The sequence below is a fragment of the Rhineura floridana genome, chromosome 10 (genome assembly GCF_030035675.1).
Source record: "Rhineura floridana isolate rRhiFlo1 chromosome 10, rRhiFlo1.hap2, whole genome shotgun sequence".
Taxonomy (NCBI): Eukaryota; Metazoa; Chordata; class Lepidosauria; order Squamata; family Rhineuridae; genus Rhineura; species Rhineura floridana.
In genome coordinates, this window is record NC_084489.1 from 90170790 (window position 1) to 90188552 (window position 17763).

The window sequence follows — 17763 nt, forward strand, 5'->3', positions numbered from 1 at the left end:
AGCAGGGACAATCTGGGCTCATGGAGCTTCCTGGTGTGACCAAATTCTGAGGTATAAAGGACGCCCGCCTCCCAAATCCAGAGCAGTCATGGGGCACAATTTGAGCCAAGACCTGATTAGATTCCAGGCCTTCAAACAGTTTTTTCTTTTCTTTCATCAAATAAAGAAGTGCCCGAAGGCATTTTATCCCTCCCTTCCTCCCTCCCTCTCACACACACACACTCCAGTCCCCAGGAGGCTCATTCCGAAGGTGCTTCCTGCATCCACACAACAAGATTCCCATCAAAATGCCATCCCATATTCCTGTTCCCCTCACCCCATCCTTGCTAATTTTTACAGGGTTCTTTACTTAACAGATTTGCTGTGGAAATGGTAAATCCAGATTAAATCATAAAACCCCAAGAGGAGCCTGCTGGATCAAGCCAGGGGGGTCCCACCAAGCCCAGCATTCTGTTCTCACAGTGGCCAACGACCAGATGCCTCTTTTGGGAAGCTCACAAGCAGGACCTGAGTGCAAGAGCGCTCTCCCCTCCTGTGGGTTCCAGCAACTGGTATTGGGAATCACACAGTCTCTGAACGCGGAGGCAGAGCACAGCCATCATGGCTAGCTGCTGATAGCTTTATCCTCCATGAAGTTGTCTAATCCTCTTTCAAAGGCATCCAAGTTGGGGGCCGTCACTGACTCCTCTGGGAGCGAGTTTGCCTATGCCTTGAGTGAGAAAGAACTTTCGTTTGTGTGTCCTATAGCATTCAGCTCCATTGGATATCCCCGAGTTCTAGTATTACAAGAGAGGGAGAAAAACTTTTCTCTCTCCACTTTCTCATAGAATCACAGACTAGTAGAGTTGGAAGGGGCCTATAAGGCCATCAAGTCCAACCCCCTGCGCAATGCAGGAAACCAACTGCCAGGAGTGGGGTACGAACCCACGTGGACATGAGTCCATTCTCGATGCCATACATAATTTTATACACGTCTATCAGGTCACCTCTGACTCGCCTTTTCTCTATTTTACTTATTTCTTTGTTTATTACATGTATACCCCGCCTTTCTTTTCATGATAGAAACCCGAGGCGGCTTCCATATGGTTCCCAGGCGGTCTCCCATCCAGGCACTGACCAGACCTGACCCTGCTTAGCTTCAGCAGGGAGCTGGCCTCACGTGCCTTCAGACCATAGTCTCTTCTAAACTAATAAGCCCCAAATGCTGCAACCTTTCCCCACAGGGGAGTCGTTCCATCCCCTTGATCATTCTGGTTGCCCTTTTCTGAACCTTTTCCTGGTCCACAGTATCTTTTTCGAGGTGAGGTGACCAGAACTGTATGTACTATTCCAAACTCAGAAAATAATATTTTGATGAAGACATAGTCACTTTGGATGCTGTGCAAAACTGGCCTGCGAGAGCAGCGCTGTGTCCACAGTGCTCTGCCTTGTGGGAGCGCCTGAAGTTCTGGAAGTGTGACATGGGCCGGCCCTTTCCTTCCTGGCTCTGGGGGGACCCGCTTTGTGGACTCACCTGCGGGCTTTGCGGTAGATGCCTCGGCACTGCCGGCCATTCCCATGCTTGCTGGGGTTGTTGGGGCTGCGGAAGGACCACTGGATGCTTTGCACCCCACAGGGGCCCAGGCACTCGCCCCAGGGGGACCAGGACGACCAGCCGCAATTCACTGCGCAGACAGAGAAAGGGAGGCATTGGGGGAGGCAGCATTACTGGAGCGCCTCTACTTCCCAGTAATGAGGGGGGCAGCTGCTGAAGCACGTGGGTCCCACACCCCAAAACGAAGCTGGAGAGAAATCTGCATCCAGGCAGAGGGGGAGAGCGCAAGGGGTCAAGCCCGGCCCACCTGTGCACTCCGGGTTCTGCCGGCAGCGTTTCATCTGCCCGTCCTGGCAGGTGCAGATCCGGCAGTTGACCTTCACCAGCTGGCCAGGCCAGTAGCGGGTGCCCTCCACCTGGCACGGGCACTCCCGCGGGCGCACACACTGCTGCTCACTGTCCAAGACCAGTCCTTCAGGGCACCAGCAGCCTGTGCAGAAGAGGGAGGGAGGAAAAGAAACGCTTCGGCGGTTTATCCTGGGCTATTGGTTTTGCTGCCAGTCAGCAAATCATGCTGCATCTAGGGCTGTGAATGCACTAGTCACCTACAGCAAAGCGTTTCCATTGGCCACACCTGGAGGGGGAATGGGCTGATCTGCCAATCAGTTGCGGAATCTCTCTGAAGTGGTTTTGCAGTAAAAAAGGGCGGTTGATTAGTGTCATGCGCCCCCATTTTCAGAAGAGAGAGGTGGAGACGCACTGGAACCAGCAGAGCAAGGAGTGTGTCTCTGTCCCTAGTTCTCTGAAGCCCCCCTCGTTAGGGATAGGCACATTTGGCCATTTATTTTCTCTCTGTTTCTAATTTTTCCAATCTGAAGCTCAATTCTACACATTCCCACATTAGTTTGCTTTTTTTTTTTACATAAAAATGTCCTCACGAAAATTTATCAGCATTTTGGTGCGAATTTATCCTAAGATACCACATTTGTATATGCAGCTTATCGCAATGTACACATTTTTGCAAAGCAATTTACCCTAATATAGCATTGCACCCAATCCTAGCCCTACTCAGGGTAAACCCATTGAAGCGAATGGAAGCGATGAAGTTAAGGTCATTCATTTCAGTGGGTCTGCTCTGAGTAGAACTTAGTTGAATACAACCCATAATGGATTTTTGTTCACATTACTGGGCTGCAGAACTGCACCATAAAATTCAGAGAAGTGCCCATTTCAAAGGACGGCTGTGCTTTGATTTGTGTACTGCTTTGTGAAGCGCAAGTTAGGTTTATTTATTTATTTATTATTTGATTGATATCCCTCCCTTCCTCCCAGCAGGAGCCCAGGGCAGCAAACAAAAGCACTAAAATCATTTTAAAATATCATAAAAACAGACTTGAAAATACATTAAAACAAACCAACGTTAAAAACATTTTTTAAAAGCTCTGAAGACTTTTTTTTAAAAAAAGGTTAAAAAATATTGTTTTAAAAAAAGGTTTAAAAGTATATTAAAAAGCAATTCCATCACAGACACAGACTGGGATAAGGTCTCTACTTAAAAGGCTTGTTGAAAGAGGAAGGTCTTCAATAGGCGCTGAAAAGATAACAGAGATGGCGCCTGTCTAATATTTAAGGGTAGGTTTGCCTTTAAATGTGAAGTGAATCAAATTCCTCCTCCCCCCACCGCACCTAGCGCTGACTGCCAAAGTCTTCTTCTGTCCCCCATTCCCCACTCACCCCACTTACCTGGCCTGCAGGGCCTGTCCTTCCTGCACCGTGTGCGGCTGGTGAGCTCGGCGCATGACATGGGGCAGGGCGCACACTTCCGGCTCACCAATTCCCCAGGGCAGGTGGAGGCGTTAGCACATTCTTCCTGCTGGCACAGTTCTGCACGTTGCAAAGGGGAGTGGAGGACAGTGTTTTGGTGGGTGATGCTTCTGGCTTGCAACACCCACCCAGCCATTGCCCAAAGAACAGGAGCACTCTGTACATGCTAAGGGAGAATCCATCACCCACCAAAGGGCACAGAAAGCACCTCCCCTCTGTTCTCCTATGACACCATTCGCTATCCCCTTCCTTGTTGGGAAAGCGGGGAGAGCTGGGGTGATCTCCTCTCTGCCCTTCTCCCACAACTGACTCACGGATCTCTATTGAGCTTGCCGAGGCATCCGGCATCTCCGTGCAGGGGCGGCCCCCATTCTGGGACGGCAGGCATTCCCGGCGCCGTACCACTACCCCACGGCAGTCCTGGGTGCAGTTGGACCATGTAGCCCACTCGCTCCACACACCGTCCACTGAGCAGAGGAGAGAAGGAAAGTGTCAGGGCAAAGCAGTGAAGCCGACCTTATGTTGGAAGGAAGGAAGGAAGGAAGGAAGGAAGGAAGGAAGGAAGGAAGGAAGGAAGGAAGGAAGGAAGGAAGGAAGGAAGGAAGGGAGGGAGGGAGGGAGGGAGGAAGGGAGGGAGGGAGGGAGGGAGGAAGGACCCACAGACTTCTTCCCTCCCTCCTGCAGCCACCAACCCTCCCAAAGGGAAGGCATCGAGAGTTGCTACACAGTTCGCTGTTGTGCAAGGGAGTCCAAATTATTATTATTATTATTATTATTATTATTATTATTATTATTATTATTATTATTATAGTTTATTTCTACCCCGCCTTTTGGCCAAAAGGCCCTCAAGGCGGCTTACAAAAAATAAACACAAATATGGAAATACATATCAATAAAAACAATGCAATTTACAAAAATTAAATAACAAGGTAATAACATTATTAAAAAGCAACAATTACAACTTCCAATTAAAATACAATAACAAATCACACTTTCCTAACACTTTCCTAATAAATTCCTAACAATTAGACAACGTCTACTAGTTCTTACATCAATATGTTGACATCAGAACCTAATACCACTCAGGTGTTCTGTTGGTCCTGCATCTGCCAGTCCTAACACAGGAAAATGGATGGAGGTGACATTCCTTTAATGCAGGAGTGGTTAACGCGCCACCCTTTAAATGTTGTTGGACTCTAGCTCTCATCATTCCCAGCCACCGTGGCCAATGGCCAGGGATGATGGGAGCTGGAGTCCAAAGCATCTGGATGGCCACAGGTAAGCCACCTCCGGTTTAATAGTTGCTGTTCAGGACATCTGTAACGCAGCTCCTAACCAGCCACCATCTTTGAGATGGAATTCAGCCACTGGGTTTGTAGCGCTGGTGGGAACACGTCTGCCCATGGGAGGTTGCTTCCCCAGTAACTGGAGATCCTGCCTCCAGCATGGGAAAGGACGTCACAAATAGGCGGCACTTCCTAGTGTGTGTATGGGGGGGGGAGATTGTTGTGCAAATGGGTGCTTTGGGGTCACTGTTGTGGAGCCCCTTGTGCTGATTGGTCCCGCCCAAGGGTAAGCAACGTGGTACTCTCCCATCTTCTCCAGACAGCATGGCCAATGGCCAAGGACGATTAGCGCTGTAGTCCAACGACATCTGGAGGGTGCCACAGGGTGTGGTCTGGCCTCAGGTATGGTCTGAAGGCACCTGAGGCCAGCTCCCTGCTGAAGCTAAGCAGGTCTGGTCTGGCCAGTGCCTGGATGGGAGTCCACCTGAGAACCACAGGTATGCTGCCTTGGGTTATTTGATGAAAGGAAAGTGGGGTACAAATGTAAGAAAATAAATAAATAAATAAAATGAGCTAGCCCTGGTCTGGCCCATCTGCATGGTCAGCAAATGTGAATCTGCTTCTGTCTTCCATTTAGGAAAAGGCAAACTTTTCCGTTTTGGATTCTCTGCGTTTCTCACTTTCCCAGTTTTAAGTTCAGTCCTCTGCATTTCCAGACTGGTTTGCGATTTTTTTAAAAAGCAAGCCCTCATGAAAATTCAAAAATGTTTTAGTGTGGATTTATCCTAATAAACATGCCTTTCTATGCAATTTTTCCTAATATACACATTTTTGTAAAGCAGTTTCCCCTTACATAATGCATTTTGTATGCTGCTTCCACTCATACGTGTCTTTTTATGCACAGATTACCCTCACATACGCGTATTTCTACACATGACGTGGCTGGAGAACCACATTGCAAAATTCGCATAAGTGAAGGATGGCTGGGCTTTGGTTTGCAGATTGTTTCAGGGAACGCAGATTAGGTAGGTTCACTTTATTTATTTATCTATCTATTTATTCATTCATTCATTCATTTATATCCTGCCCTTTCTCCCAGCAGGAGCCCAGGGCAGCAAACAAAAGCGCTAAAAACACATCAAGACATCATAAAAACAGACTTTAAAATACACCAAAACAAAATGCAAACTGAATCGAATTCCTCCCCCACCCCCTATTTGAAGGTGGCTACTTTTCCCAAGAAAACACGGTCAGGTTGCTGGAGAAAGTAGCTGTCTTGGAGAGCTCCCCTTTGCCTCTCAAAGAGCCGCCTCCTGTAACACCAGGGCCCTTGCAGCCCCCCTCCGCCCCCACTACTCACCAACTTGCACCTGCCCAGGCCCCCTCCCTCTCACCTGGGCAGGCCACTGCAAAGCACTGCTGGGCCTGAGTCTCCTCTCCAAGGCAGTGCCGCAGGACGTCGTTGGCCCGTCGGGTGCAGGACCTCCGGCGGACCTGCAGGCCTGTCCCGCAGGACCGGCTGCAGGCACTCCAGGGGGCCCAGGGGCTCCACAGCCCACAATCCTGCTCATCCGATGGGAGCCAGCCTGAGGCCTCAGTGCCATCTGCACAGTCAGCCAGACCGTTGCACACCTGCGAGGAAAGAGAGGGCTGAGAGTGGGGCCAGGCGCAGCCACCCTGGGAAGAGATGGCAAGGAACAGGCTGGGAAACTAAGGGCTCCTCTAGATGACCTCTTTATCCAGCATCCATCTTGACCTGCTTGCACAAAGCTTACAAGGGGCACTGCCAGACTGTCACTATTTCCGGATAGGATTCAACCACATCCCAGCAAATTCAGGTTGTGGAATTAAAGTTGATGTAGAGCTCTTCCCCAAAAGATCAGACTTTTTGCAATAAGGAAAATGCACAGGAAAGTGTGAGATAACACTTGCTTTGACACGACGACATCTAACCTCTCCACAAAGAAATCAGAATGAATGCTGCTGCTGCTGCTGCTGATTAACACTTATTACCCGCCCTTCACCCAGAGGTCCCAGGGCAGGTTACAATTTTAAAATAATTTTAAACAGGTCATCTGGAAGCGACTGTGGTGGATAGATGATATCCAGTCATTATCAAACATTTGTTCTGATTTTTTTTTGCAGGTAAGGTTATATGACGAGTATTCATCCTAATTTATGTGGGGTATTTTCCCTTTAATCATTTGTTCATTCCACACTTTTCAATTCATTTCCCTGTCACTTTGCTAATTACAAAAAGTCATTTAAAAATAATAATAAAGCGGATCTGTAGCATTAGAACAACAGAACAGTTTAATCCCCTTTGACTGCACAAACGTAAATTTCCCGGAAAAGGAAATGGATGGCCTTCAATTCAATTCCGACTTGTGGCGACCCTGTGAAGAGGGCTTTCATGGCAAGCGGCGTTCAGAGGGGGTTTACCATTGCCTTCCTCTGAGGCTGAGAGGCAGGGACTGGCCCAAGGTCACCCAGTGAGCTTCATGGCTGTGTGGGGATGCGAACCCTGGTCTCCCAGGTCCTAGTCCAGCACTCTAACCACTACACCACACTGGCTCTCAAACTTCCCGGAACAGGCTTAAATCCCTCCTGCAAAATACTGACAGTTTGGAGGCGACCTAAGAGTTGAGCAGAGTTGTCATACTGAGTCAGGATGAATCAGCCAATTGCCAGATGTCAATTCACAGGCAGAGCATGGGGAAGATCCCCTCTGCCCATAAACTTCCTGGCAATAAATGAACTGTGTGTTCCAAGAGGCAACAGGATCTCTCTCGTTACCAGATTTTGGAACGAGCAATTAGAAGACTCTATTTGCTCATCCCAGAATTTGGTAATGAGAGAGACCCTGCCCACTAGTCTTTTTTTTCCGCAAGGAAAGCAACCCAAACAAGCCCTGTGGGTTCCCCCCCCCCCCATGAACATGCCTCTGTTTCACAAAATATTTGAGGTTCCTTTTGTTGTGCCTTTTCAACTTGCAGGACCAACAGTGAGCAGATGGGAAAGAGAGAGAAAGATGGATGGATGGATGGATGGATGGATGGATGGATGGATGGATGGATGGATGGGAATGAGGGCTGCTGGGAAGTGAAGAAAGTCGTTGAGGCATTTTAGGTAGTAGAGGATGGGGTATCTGGGCAGAGGAGACAGCAGAAGGCCCTCACGAGTCCCACCCTCAAACCACACCTGTTTAAAGGCAATGCAAGTGCCGTCCCCACAGGAGTATTCCGTACAAGGTCCCGCTGTCTTGTTCCTTTCACCTGGAGGAACCACCTGGCTTTCTGTGTGGGTCAGAAGGACAAGCCATGATAAGCGCATGAGAGCCAGCAGAGGAGGACAATCTCCCAACCAACCAGTTTGTGGGGCACATGAAGCCCAGAAACCCCTCCCCTTGCTCTTATCAGCCCCCACACAGCAGGAGTCCCTCAGCCAAGTGACCCAGCCAGGCACCTTATGAGAACAGCCTGGTAGCTGGATCAAAGCAAAGACCCACCAAGTCCAGCATCCTGTCCTTGCCGTGGCTAAACTGTGATGCAGGCACCCATTGTGGGAAGTCTGCAAGCAGGGTCTGAGTGCAACAGCAGCCCTCCCCACCCTGTGATTCCCAGCAAACAGTGTTATTTAGAGGCATACTGCCTCCAACAGGGGCGGGACAGCATCTACCGCAGCTCATGGGTGTTGGGCACCCGGCGAAGCCCTCCAGGCAAAGGCTGGGTGAGTGGCTGTTTTCATGGTTTCAGATCTGGGCAAGGCCAGCCCCACACGAGGTGGGATCAAGAAAGGGCCTCCTTGCAGGTCCTTCCCCAGCCCTCCAGCTTCTGCTCCGACCAGCCAGGTGAGCAGCCTCAGAGATTCCTCACCGCAGGCCAGCTCGTCTTCCCCCTGGGGGCAGTCTGGGGAGCCATCGCACACCCGGGAGACATTGATGCACATGCGGTTGTTGCAGATGAAGAATCCTGGACAGGGAGGGATCTGTGTGGAGCCTGGCCCGGAAGGAAGAAAGAGAAGTCAGGAGCGGGGCGGATCCTGCCCAACGGCCCAGAAGGCTTCTGCACAGTCCCTTTGGGTGCAGAGGCTGAGGGCAGGGACAGGAAAAGCCCTCCCTCTCAGTTTCTTTCAATTTCCAATCTTAAGGCCACATTTCCACATCAGTTTGCAATTGGAAAAAAAACCCTCTTGAAAATTCGTCAGCATTTTAGTGTGAATTTCTCCTAACACACACAATTTTGCAAAGCAACATTCCCTAATACAATGCATTTTGTATGTAATTTTCTCACTTTACCCGTGTGTGTGTGTATATATATATATATATATATATGTATGTAGAGAGAGAGAGAGAGAGAAACAGACAGACAGACAGTTTTGAAAGCAACAAACAGAACTTCACTCAAGCTTGCTCTGGATCCCTGTAAGGATTCCGTTAATCACCTAAAAATATATGCACGTAATTGTGATTAATATATAATTGTGATTAATATATGCATTTTTTCAACAAAACATTGTTTCCTCTTTCAACAACCCTCTTAAATTGATACCTTATCCCAGCCTGCTTCTGTGTTAGCTTTTAAATATGTTTTTAAACCTTTTTTTAAAAAGATATTTTCAAAGCTTTTAAAAAAAAGTTTTTAAAGTTGTTTTGTTTTAAAGTATTTTAAAGTCTGTTTTTATGATGTTTTAAAGTGTTTTTAGTGCTTTTGTTTACTGCCCTGGGCTCCTGCTGGGAGGAAGGGTGGGATATAAATCTCCCAGGCATTTTAGCATGTGTTGTTAAATTGTTTTTAAAAAATGTGTTTTTAAATTTGTATATTTTTAATGTTTTAATTGTTGTAAACCGCCCAGAGAGCTTCGGCTATGGGGCGGTATACAAATGTAATAAATAAATAAATAAATAAATAAATAAATATTTTTGGGATGCACGACTCGGCTTTTTGCATTCCAAACTTTGTGGGTTTCAAAGGATGGCTGTGTTTCGGCCCACGTATTGTTTTGCTAAGTGCAAATGAGGTACATTTGCCTTTAAATGTGAGCTCAGTGGAATTTCTCTTCCATCCCTAGCTGATTTCTCAAAGCCTGGACTTTCAGTTTAGCTGCCGTAGCTCCAGCCTCCGGGAGTCATGCAAGGATCCTGAGGACTCTGAAACAATCTCCTGTTCTTGGAACTCCTTGGGCCGCTGCACCAGATGGGGGTGGGTGAGGAATGGAGACACGGCAGCTAAACCCACTTCAAACTAGCTTACATGTGTAACGTAGACGGGACTAGTCCATGCATCCCTTCTCCTCCTCAGAGGGCCCCAGGTGTGGAGCAGGTGCCACTCACCGCAGGTGTCAATGCTCTCATCTGACTGGTCCTGGCAGTGGGGGACGCCATCGCACAGCCGGCTGTAGTGGATGCACTCGCCCCCAAGGGTGCAGGGGAACTGGTCCAGGCCACACGTGCGGTTGCAGTGCAATTCGTCGCTGCCGTCCAGGCAGTCTGCTTCATTGTCACATACCCAGCCCCGCGGCTGGCACTCCCCGCTGTGACAGTGGAACTCATAACGACCACAGGGGGGCGCTGCATGACATGGAAGAGAGAGAGAGAGAGAGAGAGAGAGAGAGAGAGAGAGAGATCAAGCCTTCTAGAGATAATTGCTCTGCAGTGATCCCCATCCTGTATTTTGTGGATGACTCCACATACGTCTTCCCTTAATGTTCCCTGTCTAAATCCTTCTGTCCTGGAAGAACGCATCTGCTCACCATAAAGTTCCAGAGATGTCATAGCAATGTAAAAATGCAATGTTAAAATCAGTAAAAACAATGCACAATCAGAATAGGGTGGGCCCTAAAATGTACATCTCTCATGTGTCAAAGGGAAGGGTCATGTCACCCTTTTATGCTACTCCTGCCTGTTTTGTCTCTTTCTTACTCTCCTGCCTTTCTGCCATTCTGCTCCTTATTTGTTGTTGTTAGCAAGAACAACAATATTTCTAGCCTACCCTTCTTTAGTTCACAATCCCAGAGTGGGCACATGAAATCCTAAAAACATAAAACACTGCAAGCATATCCATAAAAACAATAGGAGCAGAAAATAGCTACCTAATTGAAGCAACCATGCCATTCAAGAAATGCAGAACCCTCCAAATAATACTATCATTTCAACTCATCCTGTTAAATTCCTATGCTTACCCCCCACCAAAAAAACCCTCTTTCCCTCTCCAGACCCACTTCTGGTCTTCCCTAGACTGTTCAGGTGCTGAGGCTAACTTCTGGCTTCTCTAACCTGAGTTACTTCCATTAACAAGCTGAGCCAGTATAAGTACACCACTGGGCTGGGAGACTGTGTATGACGTGCTAGGCCAGCCTGCGCCCATGTGGTGCCCTCCAAGTGCTTTGGACTACAGCTACTACCAAACCTGATGGGAACTGTAGTCCAAAGCTTCTGGAGGGCACCAGGTGGGCTGCATTAGGCTATTCTTGGCCTTTTCCAATACAGAGCAAGAGATCTCTGCATTTCTGGGCACATTTAGTCTGCTTACCCAAAGTCCTGGATGCATGAGGCTGGTGAGTCACCAGAGGTCTGGGGGAGACGGTGGCAGCCGGAGGTGTGGTCTGGGACACCAGGCAATGAGGTGGGTTCTCATCGGTGCCGTCCGCACAGTCCCGCACGCCATCACATGCTCGTGTGCGGCTCACACAGGTACCGTCTGGACAAGGCAGTTGCCCTGGGGCACACGTCACTTGGCCTACAATGAGGTGGAGGATACAGTGAGGGCCAGGCAGCCACCCGCTCACTGTGCTGCCCTTTGAGGGAAAACCCTCCTTCAGTTCTCATAACCCCAAGACAAGGAAGCTGGACGGATCCAACATCCTCATGGCCAAAACATACCACACCTAGGAGGGCTCAGCTCAACTCAGCCAAGCAACCCAGAGTCTGTGACAGCCCTCCCCCAACCCAGATGTTTTGGACTTCAGTTCTCATCAGTCCCAGACAGCATGGCCACATTATCCTGGGGCTGATGGGAGTTGTGACTCAAAGCACTGGAGGCTGGAGAAAACTCAGCCTGTGGTCAGCTCACAGCCAACTCTTTCACACAGCTTGAACATGGGGGCAACCAGATGGGTTTCTTTTGATATATTAAGGAAGAAACTGTTGGGAGTGTTGGGATGCAGCTCACCTTTATGGGATCTGCATTAAGGAAGAGGAGATAGAGAGGGGAACTTCCACGTTTCCTAGACTTCTAACCTAACCTGGACAGATCTTTTCTTCAGGTGCTAGACTGATTTCCTCCCTTCTTCTTCATCCCACCTTGGGGGTAGGACAAGCCTGAATCTTTGCTTTGCTAATGTGAAACTGACCAGCCTGACAGTTTGCTTTGCTAATGTGAAACTGACCAGTATGCATCTTTGCTTTGCTAAGGAGAAACTGACTTTACCAAAAAGGTAAAAGCAGAAGATATTTGAAAGCAAAGCAACACAGAACAAAACGACCTGCCAGTTCGACTAAATGTGATAGAACCAGCACCAACAAGTGGATCCCATCCCTACTTGGGAGAGGAGTTATCTTTCCTTTGTTTCTCTCTCTCTTGTAGATATGAAAAAGCAAGCATGGCTCTTTGTATCTCCAACTTCAAGTAGCTAGAACTAGGACCTTTCTGATCCAGTATGTGTTTCCTACAATAAATGTACGCTTTATTGTTTTCCTAAAGCCAGAATCTCTGTGTAATTATATCTAGGGAAAGATGTGCTCCTCCAACCAAGATGCACACATAGCTCATTTCACACTGCCGTTTGTTGTTCTGCTAACAGAAACATTATTCTATCTAATTAGATCAATGGCCCTTCTACTTTTGCTCTCAAACTTAGAGATGGACCCATACCGCCAGTTTGGGTGGCACTTCAGATTGGATCATCAAAAAGAATTAGACCAGACATGAGGGAGCAGAAGTGAGTAAGGAAAGGGCAAGCGATGAGGTCTACAAGGAATATCTGAAACACATCGGGCATCTTTTTTTTTAATTGATTGATTGATTGATTGCATTTATATACCACCCCACAGCCGAAGCTCTCTTGATAAACCTGAACTGTGGCTTGATGTGACAGGAAAGCCCCCCCCCCAAGGATTATCCCCCAAAGGTCATTATAAGAACTTGGGAAGCTGCATTAATACCAATTCCATCTACCATTGGTCTATCTAGCCTAGAGGTGTTGACACCGACTGGCAGTGCCTCTCCAGAATTTCAGGCAAGAGACGCTTCCAGCTCCACCTGGAGATGCTGAAGATTGAACCTGGGACCTTTGACATGCAAAGCAGAGGCTGTACCCCTGAGCTACAGTTCTCTGCAATAGAAAGCTGCCTTACAGTGACTGAGACCTAGCCCAGTATTCCCCACACTGACTGGCAGCAGCTTTCCACGGTTTCAGGCAGGGGACATTCCCTGTCTGGCCTGGAGACGCCGCAGTGGAAGTGGCTGATGGTCTCACCTGGGCAGAAAGCCTCGTCCGCTCCAGTGGGGCAGTCCTGCTTCCCATCACAAACCAGAGCTTGGGAAAGGCACCGGCCATCGGGGCACTGGAAATGCCCAGCGGGGCACACACAGCCGCGCTCATCGCTGAAGTCTCCGCAGTCGTCATGCCCATCACAGCGGTGCAGGTACGGCAAACAGTGCCCGGCGGCACAGCGGAACTCACTGGGCCCACAGGGCGGCCCACAGCCTGAAAGGGGGGTGAAAGAGAGGCCATCTTGTGCTACTTATGGCGGGGACAGCTGGGGCATTTGCTGTGGGCAGAGAAACCTCCTTGCGAGTCAGAAGATCCCAGGAATCATTCTATTGCTTGATACCTGTTTGGACTCAACTAGAAAAATTCATAGGCACGCCCTTTTATGGTTGCTGCACTATTTTAGTGACTGGCTATTAATTTTTCTGAGGGGCACTTTGAGGGAGAGAGGAGCGGTGGGCCAATGCCTCACTCTCTCCAACTTCCTAGAGAAAACTACCAGTAAGTTCCATTTTCTGCATCCAGGCTGGCAGAAAGAGTGGGGGAGGGAGGGGTGGTTTGTTCCAGAGCTTGGAAGTTACTTTTTTGAACTACAACTCCCATCAGCCCCAGCCAGCATGGCCACTGGATTGGGCTGACGGGGGTTGTAGTTCAAAAAAGTAACTTTTCCAAGCTCTGGTTTGTTCGCATTTCTTTCAGGGAGGGTTGAAAACCTTTGGCCCTCCAGATGTTGGTGGACCCCAACTCCCAACATCCTAGGCTGTAGGCCATACTGATTAGGGCCGACGGGGACTGGAGTCCAACAGCACCTGGAGGGGCCCAGAGGTTTGGTTCTCCTACCCAGCTCTAAGGGCTGGCCTTGAGCAAAGGAGATGTAGGTGATGGGCCTTTCTCTGCAAAGAACCTCCCTGGTCAAGTTCCCACTGCAAATGGAACCCAACATCATCTTCTCCCATGATGTGGATAAAAGCTAATCTGGTCATACCCATAACAACCGTTTGTCAGACTGTGTTTAAGAACCTACAAAGCGCCTGGCTGCTGGGTCAGCCCCAAAGCCCACCTAATCCAGCACCCACAGTGCTCCACCAGAAACCTCTGAGAAACCCACAAGCAGTTATGTGCACAACAGCAGCACTCTCTCCGCATGTGCTCCCCCAGTGCTCAGAGCCATGGCGCCCCGATACAGGAGGTCGTACATGGCCTTCATGACTAATAGTAGGCACTGGCAGCCTGATTATCCTCCAGGAATTTAAAGCCGTCCAGGTTAGTGGCCATCACTGCCTCTTGTGGGAGCGGATTCCACAGTTTTAACTCTGCGCTGAGTGACAAAGTCCTTTCTTTTGTCTGTCCTGAATCTCTCAACATTCAGCTTCACTGGATGTCCACGAGTGCTAGTTTTATGCAAGAGGGAGAAAAACATTTCTCTGTCCACTCTCTCCATGCATAATTTTATACACTTCTATCATGTCACCTCCAACTCGCCTTTTCCCAACCTAAAAAGCCTCAAATGCTGACACCTTTCCTCACAGAGGACTTGCTCCATCCCCTTGATTGTTTTCATTGCCCTTTTCTGAACCTTTCCCGGCTCTACAATACCCTTTCTGAGGCAAGGTGATCAGAACTGCACACAGTATTCTAAAACAGGAAGATAATTTTTTGATGAGGCGGACGTCACATTGGATGCTGTGCGGGTGCACCACAGATTTGCATAACGGCATTAGGATGTTGGCAGTTTTATTTTTGATTCCTTTCTGGATGATTCCCCCCAAAATGGAATCTGCCTATTTTCACAGCTGCTGCACCCTGGGTGCTTGAGGAAGGGAAGTAGCTGGGGGGCATTCAGGGACTGAGATGCCCCCACCATCGCAGTCATTCCTTCATACAGGGCAACTGGGACCATTCACATCATACATTCCAAACCATGGTATTCTGGATCTCTATGTATGGATGTGAAAGTTGGACAGTGAAAAAAGCGGATAAGGGAAAAATCAACACCTTTGGAGAGCTTTGCAGATACCATGGACTGCGAAAAAGACAAATAATTGGGTATCAGAACAAATTAAACCAGAACTATCACTAGAAGCTAAAATGATGAAACTGAGGTTATCATACTTTGGACACATCAAGAGAAGACATGATTCACTAGAAAAGACAATCATGCTGGGAAAAACAGAAGGGAGTAGAAAAAGAGGAAGGCCAAACAAGAGATGGATTGATTCCATCAAGGAAGCCACAGACCTGAACTTACAAGATCTGAACAGGGTGGTTCAGGACAGATGCTATTGGAGGTCGCTGATTCATAGGGACGCCATAAGTCGTAATCGACTTGAAGGCACATAACAACAACAAAAAGCTGGTAGGTGCCCCCTCCTCGCTGCCCATATGGCAACTGCTGCAGGTGCTAGAGTCTTGTCACATGCTCACCTGCCTCATCGGAGTGATCTGCAAAGCCACAGTCCAGCTCTCCATCACAGACGTGCTCCTGGGGGATGCAGCGTCCATTGGCGCAGCGGAACTCCTTCAGGGCACAGGCGGGCAGGAGGCAGTCCCTCTCGTCTGAGTGGTCCAAACAGTCCGCGTTGCCATCGCAGCGGTATCCCCACGGCACACACTGCCCACTGGCGCACTGATACTGGTGCGGGGCGCAGCTCAAGGCGCAAAACTCATCTGAGCCGTCCCCGCAGTCGTCCTCATTATCGCACACCCAGGCGCTGGGCACACAGCGCCTGCCTGTGCGGCAGGCAAACTCTGCCTCAGTGCAGCGGGACAGGGTGGTGCAAGGCTCCAAGGGGGTGGTGCACTGCCACAGGCCTGCCTCGCAAGAGCTGTGGGAGAAAGGAGAGCCAGAGAGAGTGTGGAGGTGAGGGGGGCACCTAGGCATACTGGGCCACGGCTGCAGAGCCCCATGAGGAGAGTTCGCTGGCATGATAGTGGCTGAATTCGGGTGCAGGGGCAGGAAGGCATCAAACTCCTCTCCCCACCCACCTGTGAATCCCCCAGTCCATTCCCGCAGGGACTTTTGCCCCCAAGTTATTTATTTATTTATTTATTTATTTATTTATTTATTTATTTATTATTGGATTGATATCCCGCCCTTCCTCCCAGCAGGAGCCCAGGGTGGCAAACAGAAACGCTAAAAACACTTTACAAACATCATAAAAACAAACCTTAAAATACATTAAAAGAAAATAACATTAAAACATTTTTTTAAAAAAAGCTTTAAAAACATCTTTAAAAAAGGGTTAAAAACATATTGTTAAAAAAAATAGTAAAAAGCAATTCCAACACAGACACAGACTGGGATAAGGTCTCAACTTAAAAGGCTTCTTGGAAGAGGAAGGTCTTCAATAGGTGCCGAAAAGATAGCAGCAATGGCGCCTGTCTAATATTCAAGGGGAGGGAGTTCCACAGGGCAGGTGCCACCACACTAAAGGACTGTTTCCTATGTTGTGCAGAACGGACCTCCTGACAAGATGGTATCTGCAGGGGCCCTCACCTGCAGTTCCATCCAGAGCTTGGAAAAGTTACTTTTTTGAATTACAACTCCCATCAGCCCAATCCAGTGGCCATGCTGTCTGGGGCTGATGGGAGTTGTAGTTCAAAAAAGTAACTTTTCCAAGCTGTGGTTCCATCATTCTCATCCTCCCTCGGCCTTCGCCAAGATATCTCGTGTCAGGGGAATATCAAGGGAAGCCCTTGTGTAGAAACCGTCCTTTCTACAGTACATGTGTGGCAGGGTTAGATGGCAAGCTTGGGGTCCAGCACCTGGCACAGAATATGGCACCCAGAGAACCTCGCTTATCTGCGTGGGTGCGTGCGCGTGCGCATGGACAGCATGTGCATATGTATGTGCATGTGTGTGGAGGGGGGAAGTAGGAGGAGATTATTCCTTCTGCCTCTCCCCAGTCTTTATGGACTTACCAGTTCCTGCAGTCCTGCATCACCACAGCCCCCAGTGGGAACAAAGTGCCGTCCCAGTAGCAAGGGCACTCGGAGGGGTCGATGCAGTGCCCACCTGGCAGGGGAAGGAAGAAAAACAACACTGGATTCGTTTTAATACATTAAGCACCTCCTTGTTAGTGGTAACCTGAATGTGACTATTGTGCAAGTTCCTTTTAAAAGATGGGATTCAAAGACATCCGTTTAAGGTGCAAGATACTTCAATGCTTGCACAAGTAGGAGTGGTGGTTTGTTGACTCCCCACCTTGTGTATGCAGGCCCTCCTCCCATACTGACTGCTGTTCTGAGAGAAGCTTCGGAAGCAGTCTGGAGAAGGACAGAAAGAACGGTTGTAGGAAAGGCAGGGGCTGAAAAGCCTAGTGTGTTGTATGGAAGATTATGCTGCAATATATTTTCCGGTATAGAAATATAATTGTCAAAAAGAGATCAGTCCTTTTTTCTAGGTTGGATTTATTGACAAACTTTTTCTGCTGTTTCATCTTGAGTGTAACATTGATCTGCTTGCCTTGGTGTCAAAATCTGTTGTAAGTCGCCTAGAGGCCGTTTGGCATTAGGCGACTAACAAATGAAATAAATAAATAAATTAAAAGGCCCTGAGCTGAGGGCAGATTGGCACCTGCATGCAGAGCACTCCCTGACCCACATCGCAAAGCGCCATCTGCACCAGAG

The 17763-nt window shown here is 48.6% G+C and overlaps 1 protein-coding gene across 1 annotated transcript in view; it reads right to left on the reverse strand.

Annotated features, from left to right (window-relative positions):
• The window catches only part of LOC133364840 (SCO-spondin-like), a 159042-nt gene that overhangs the window by 94331 nt on the left and 46948 nt on the right, over window positions 1-17763 (reverse strand). The window contains exons 28-39 of the mRNA XM_061585702.1: window positions 17056-17149; window positions 15559-15959; window positions 13120-13350; window positions 11217-11381; window positions 9977-10231; window positions 8520-8642; window positions 7846-7940; window positions 6039-6276; window positions 3673-3825; window positions 3278-3418; window positions 1842-2024; window positions 1514-1664 (exon numbers count right to left, since the gene is read on the reverse strand). Coding sequence (XP_061441686.1) covers window positions 1514-1664; window positions 1842-2024; window positions 3278-3418; window positions 3673-3825; window positions 6039-6276; window positions 7846-7940; window positions 8520-8642; window positions 9977-10231; window positions 11217-11381; window positions 13120-13350; window positions 15559-15959; window positions 17056-17149 — 2230 coding nt within the window. The remainder of the gene's footprint in view (window positions 1-1513; window positions 1665-1841; window positions 2025-3277; window positions 3419-3672; window positions 3826-6038; window positions 6277-7845; window positions 7941-8519; window positions 8643-9976; window positions 10232-11216; window positions 11382-13119; window positions 13351-15558; window positions 15960-17055; window positions 17150-17763) is intronic.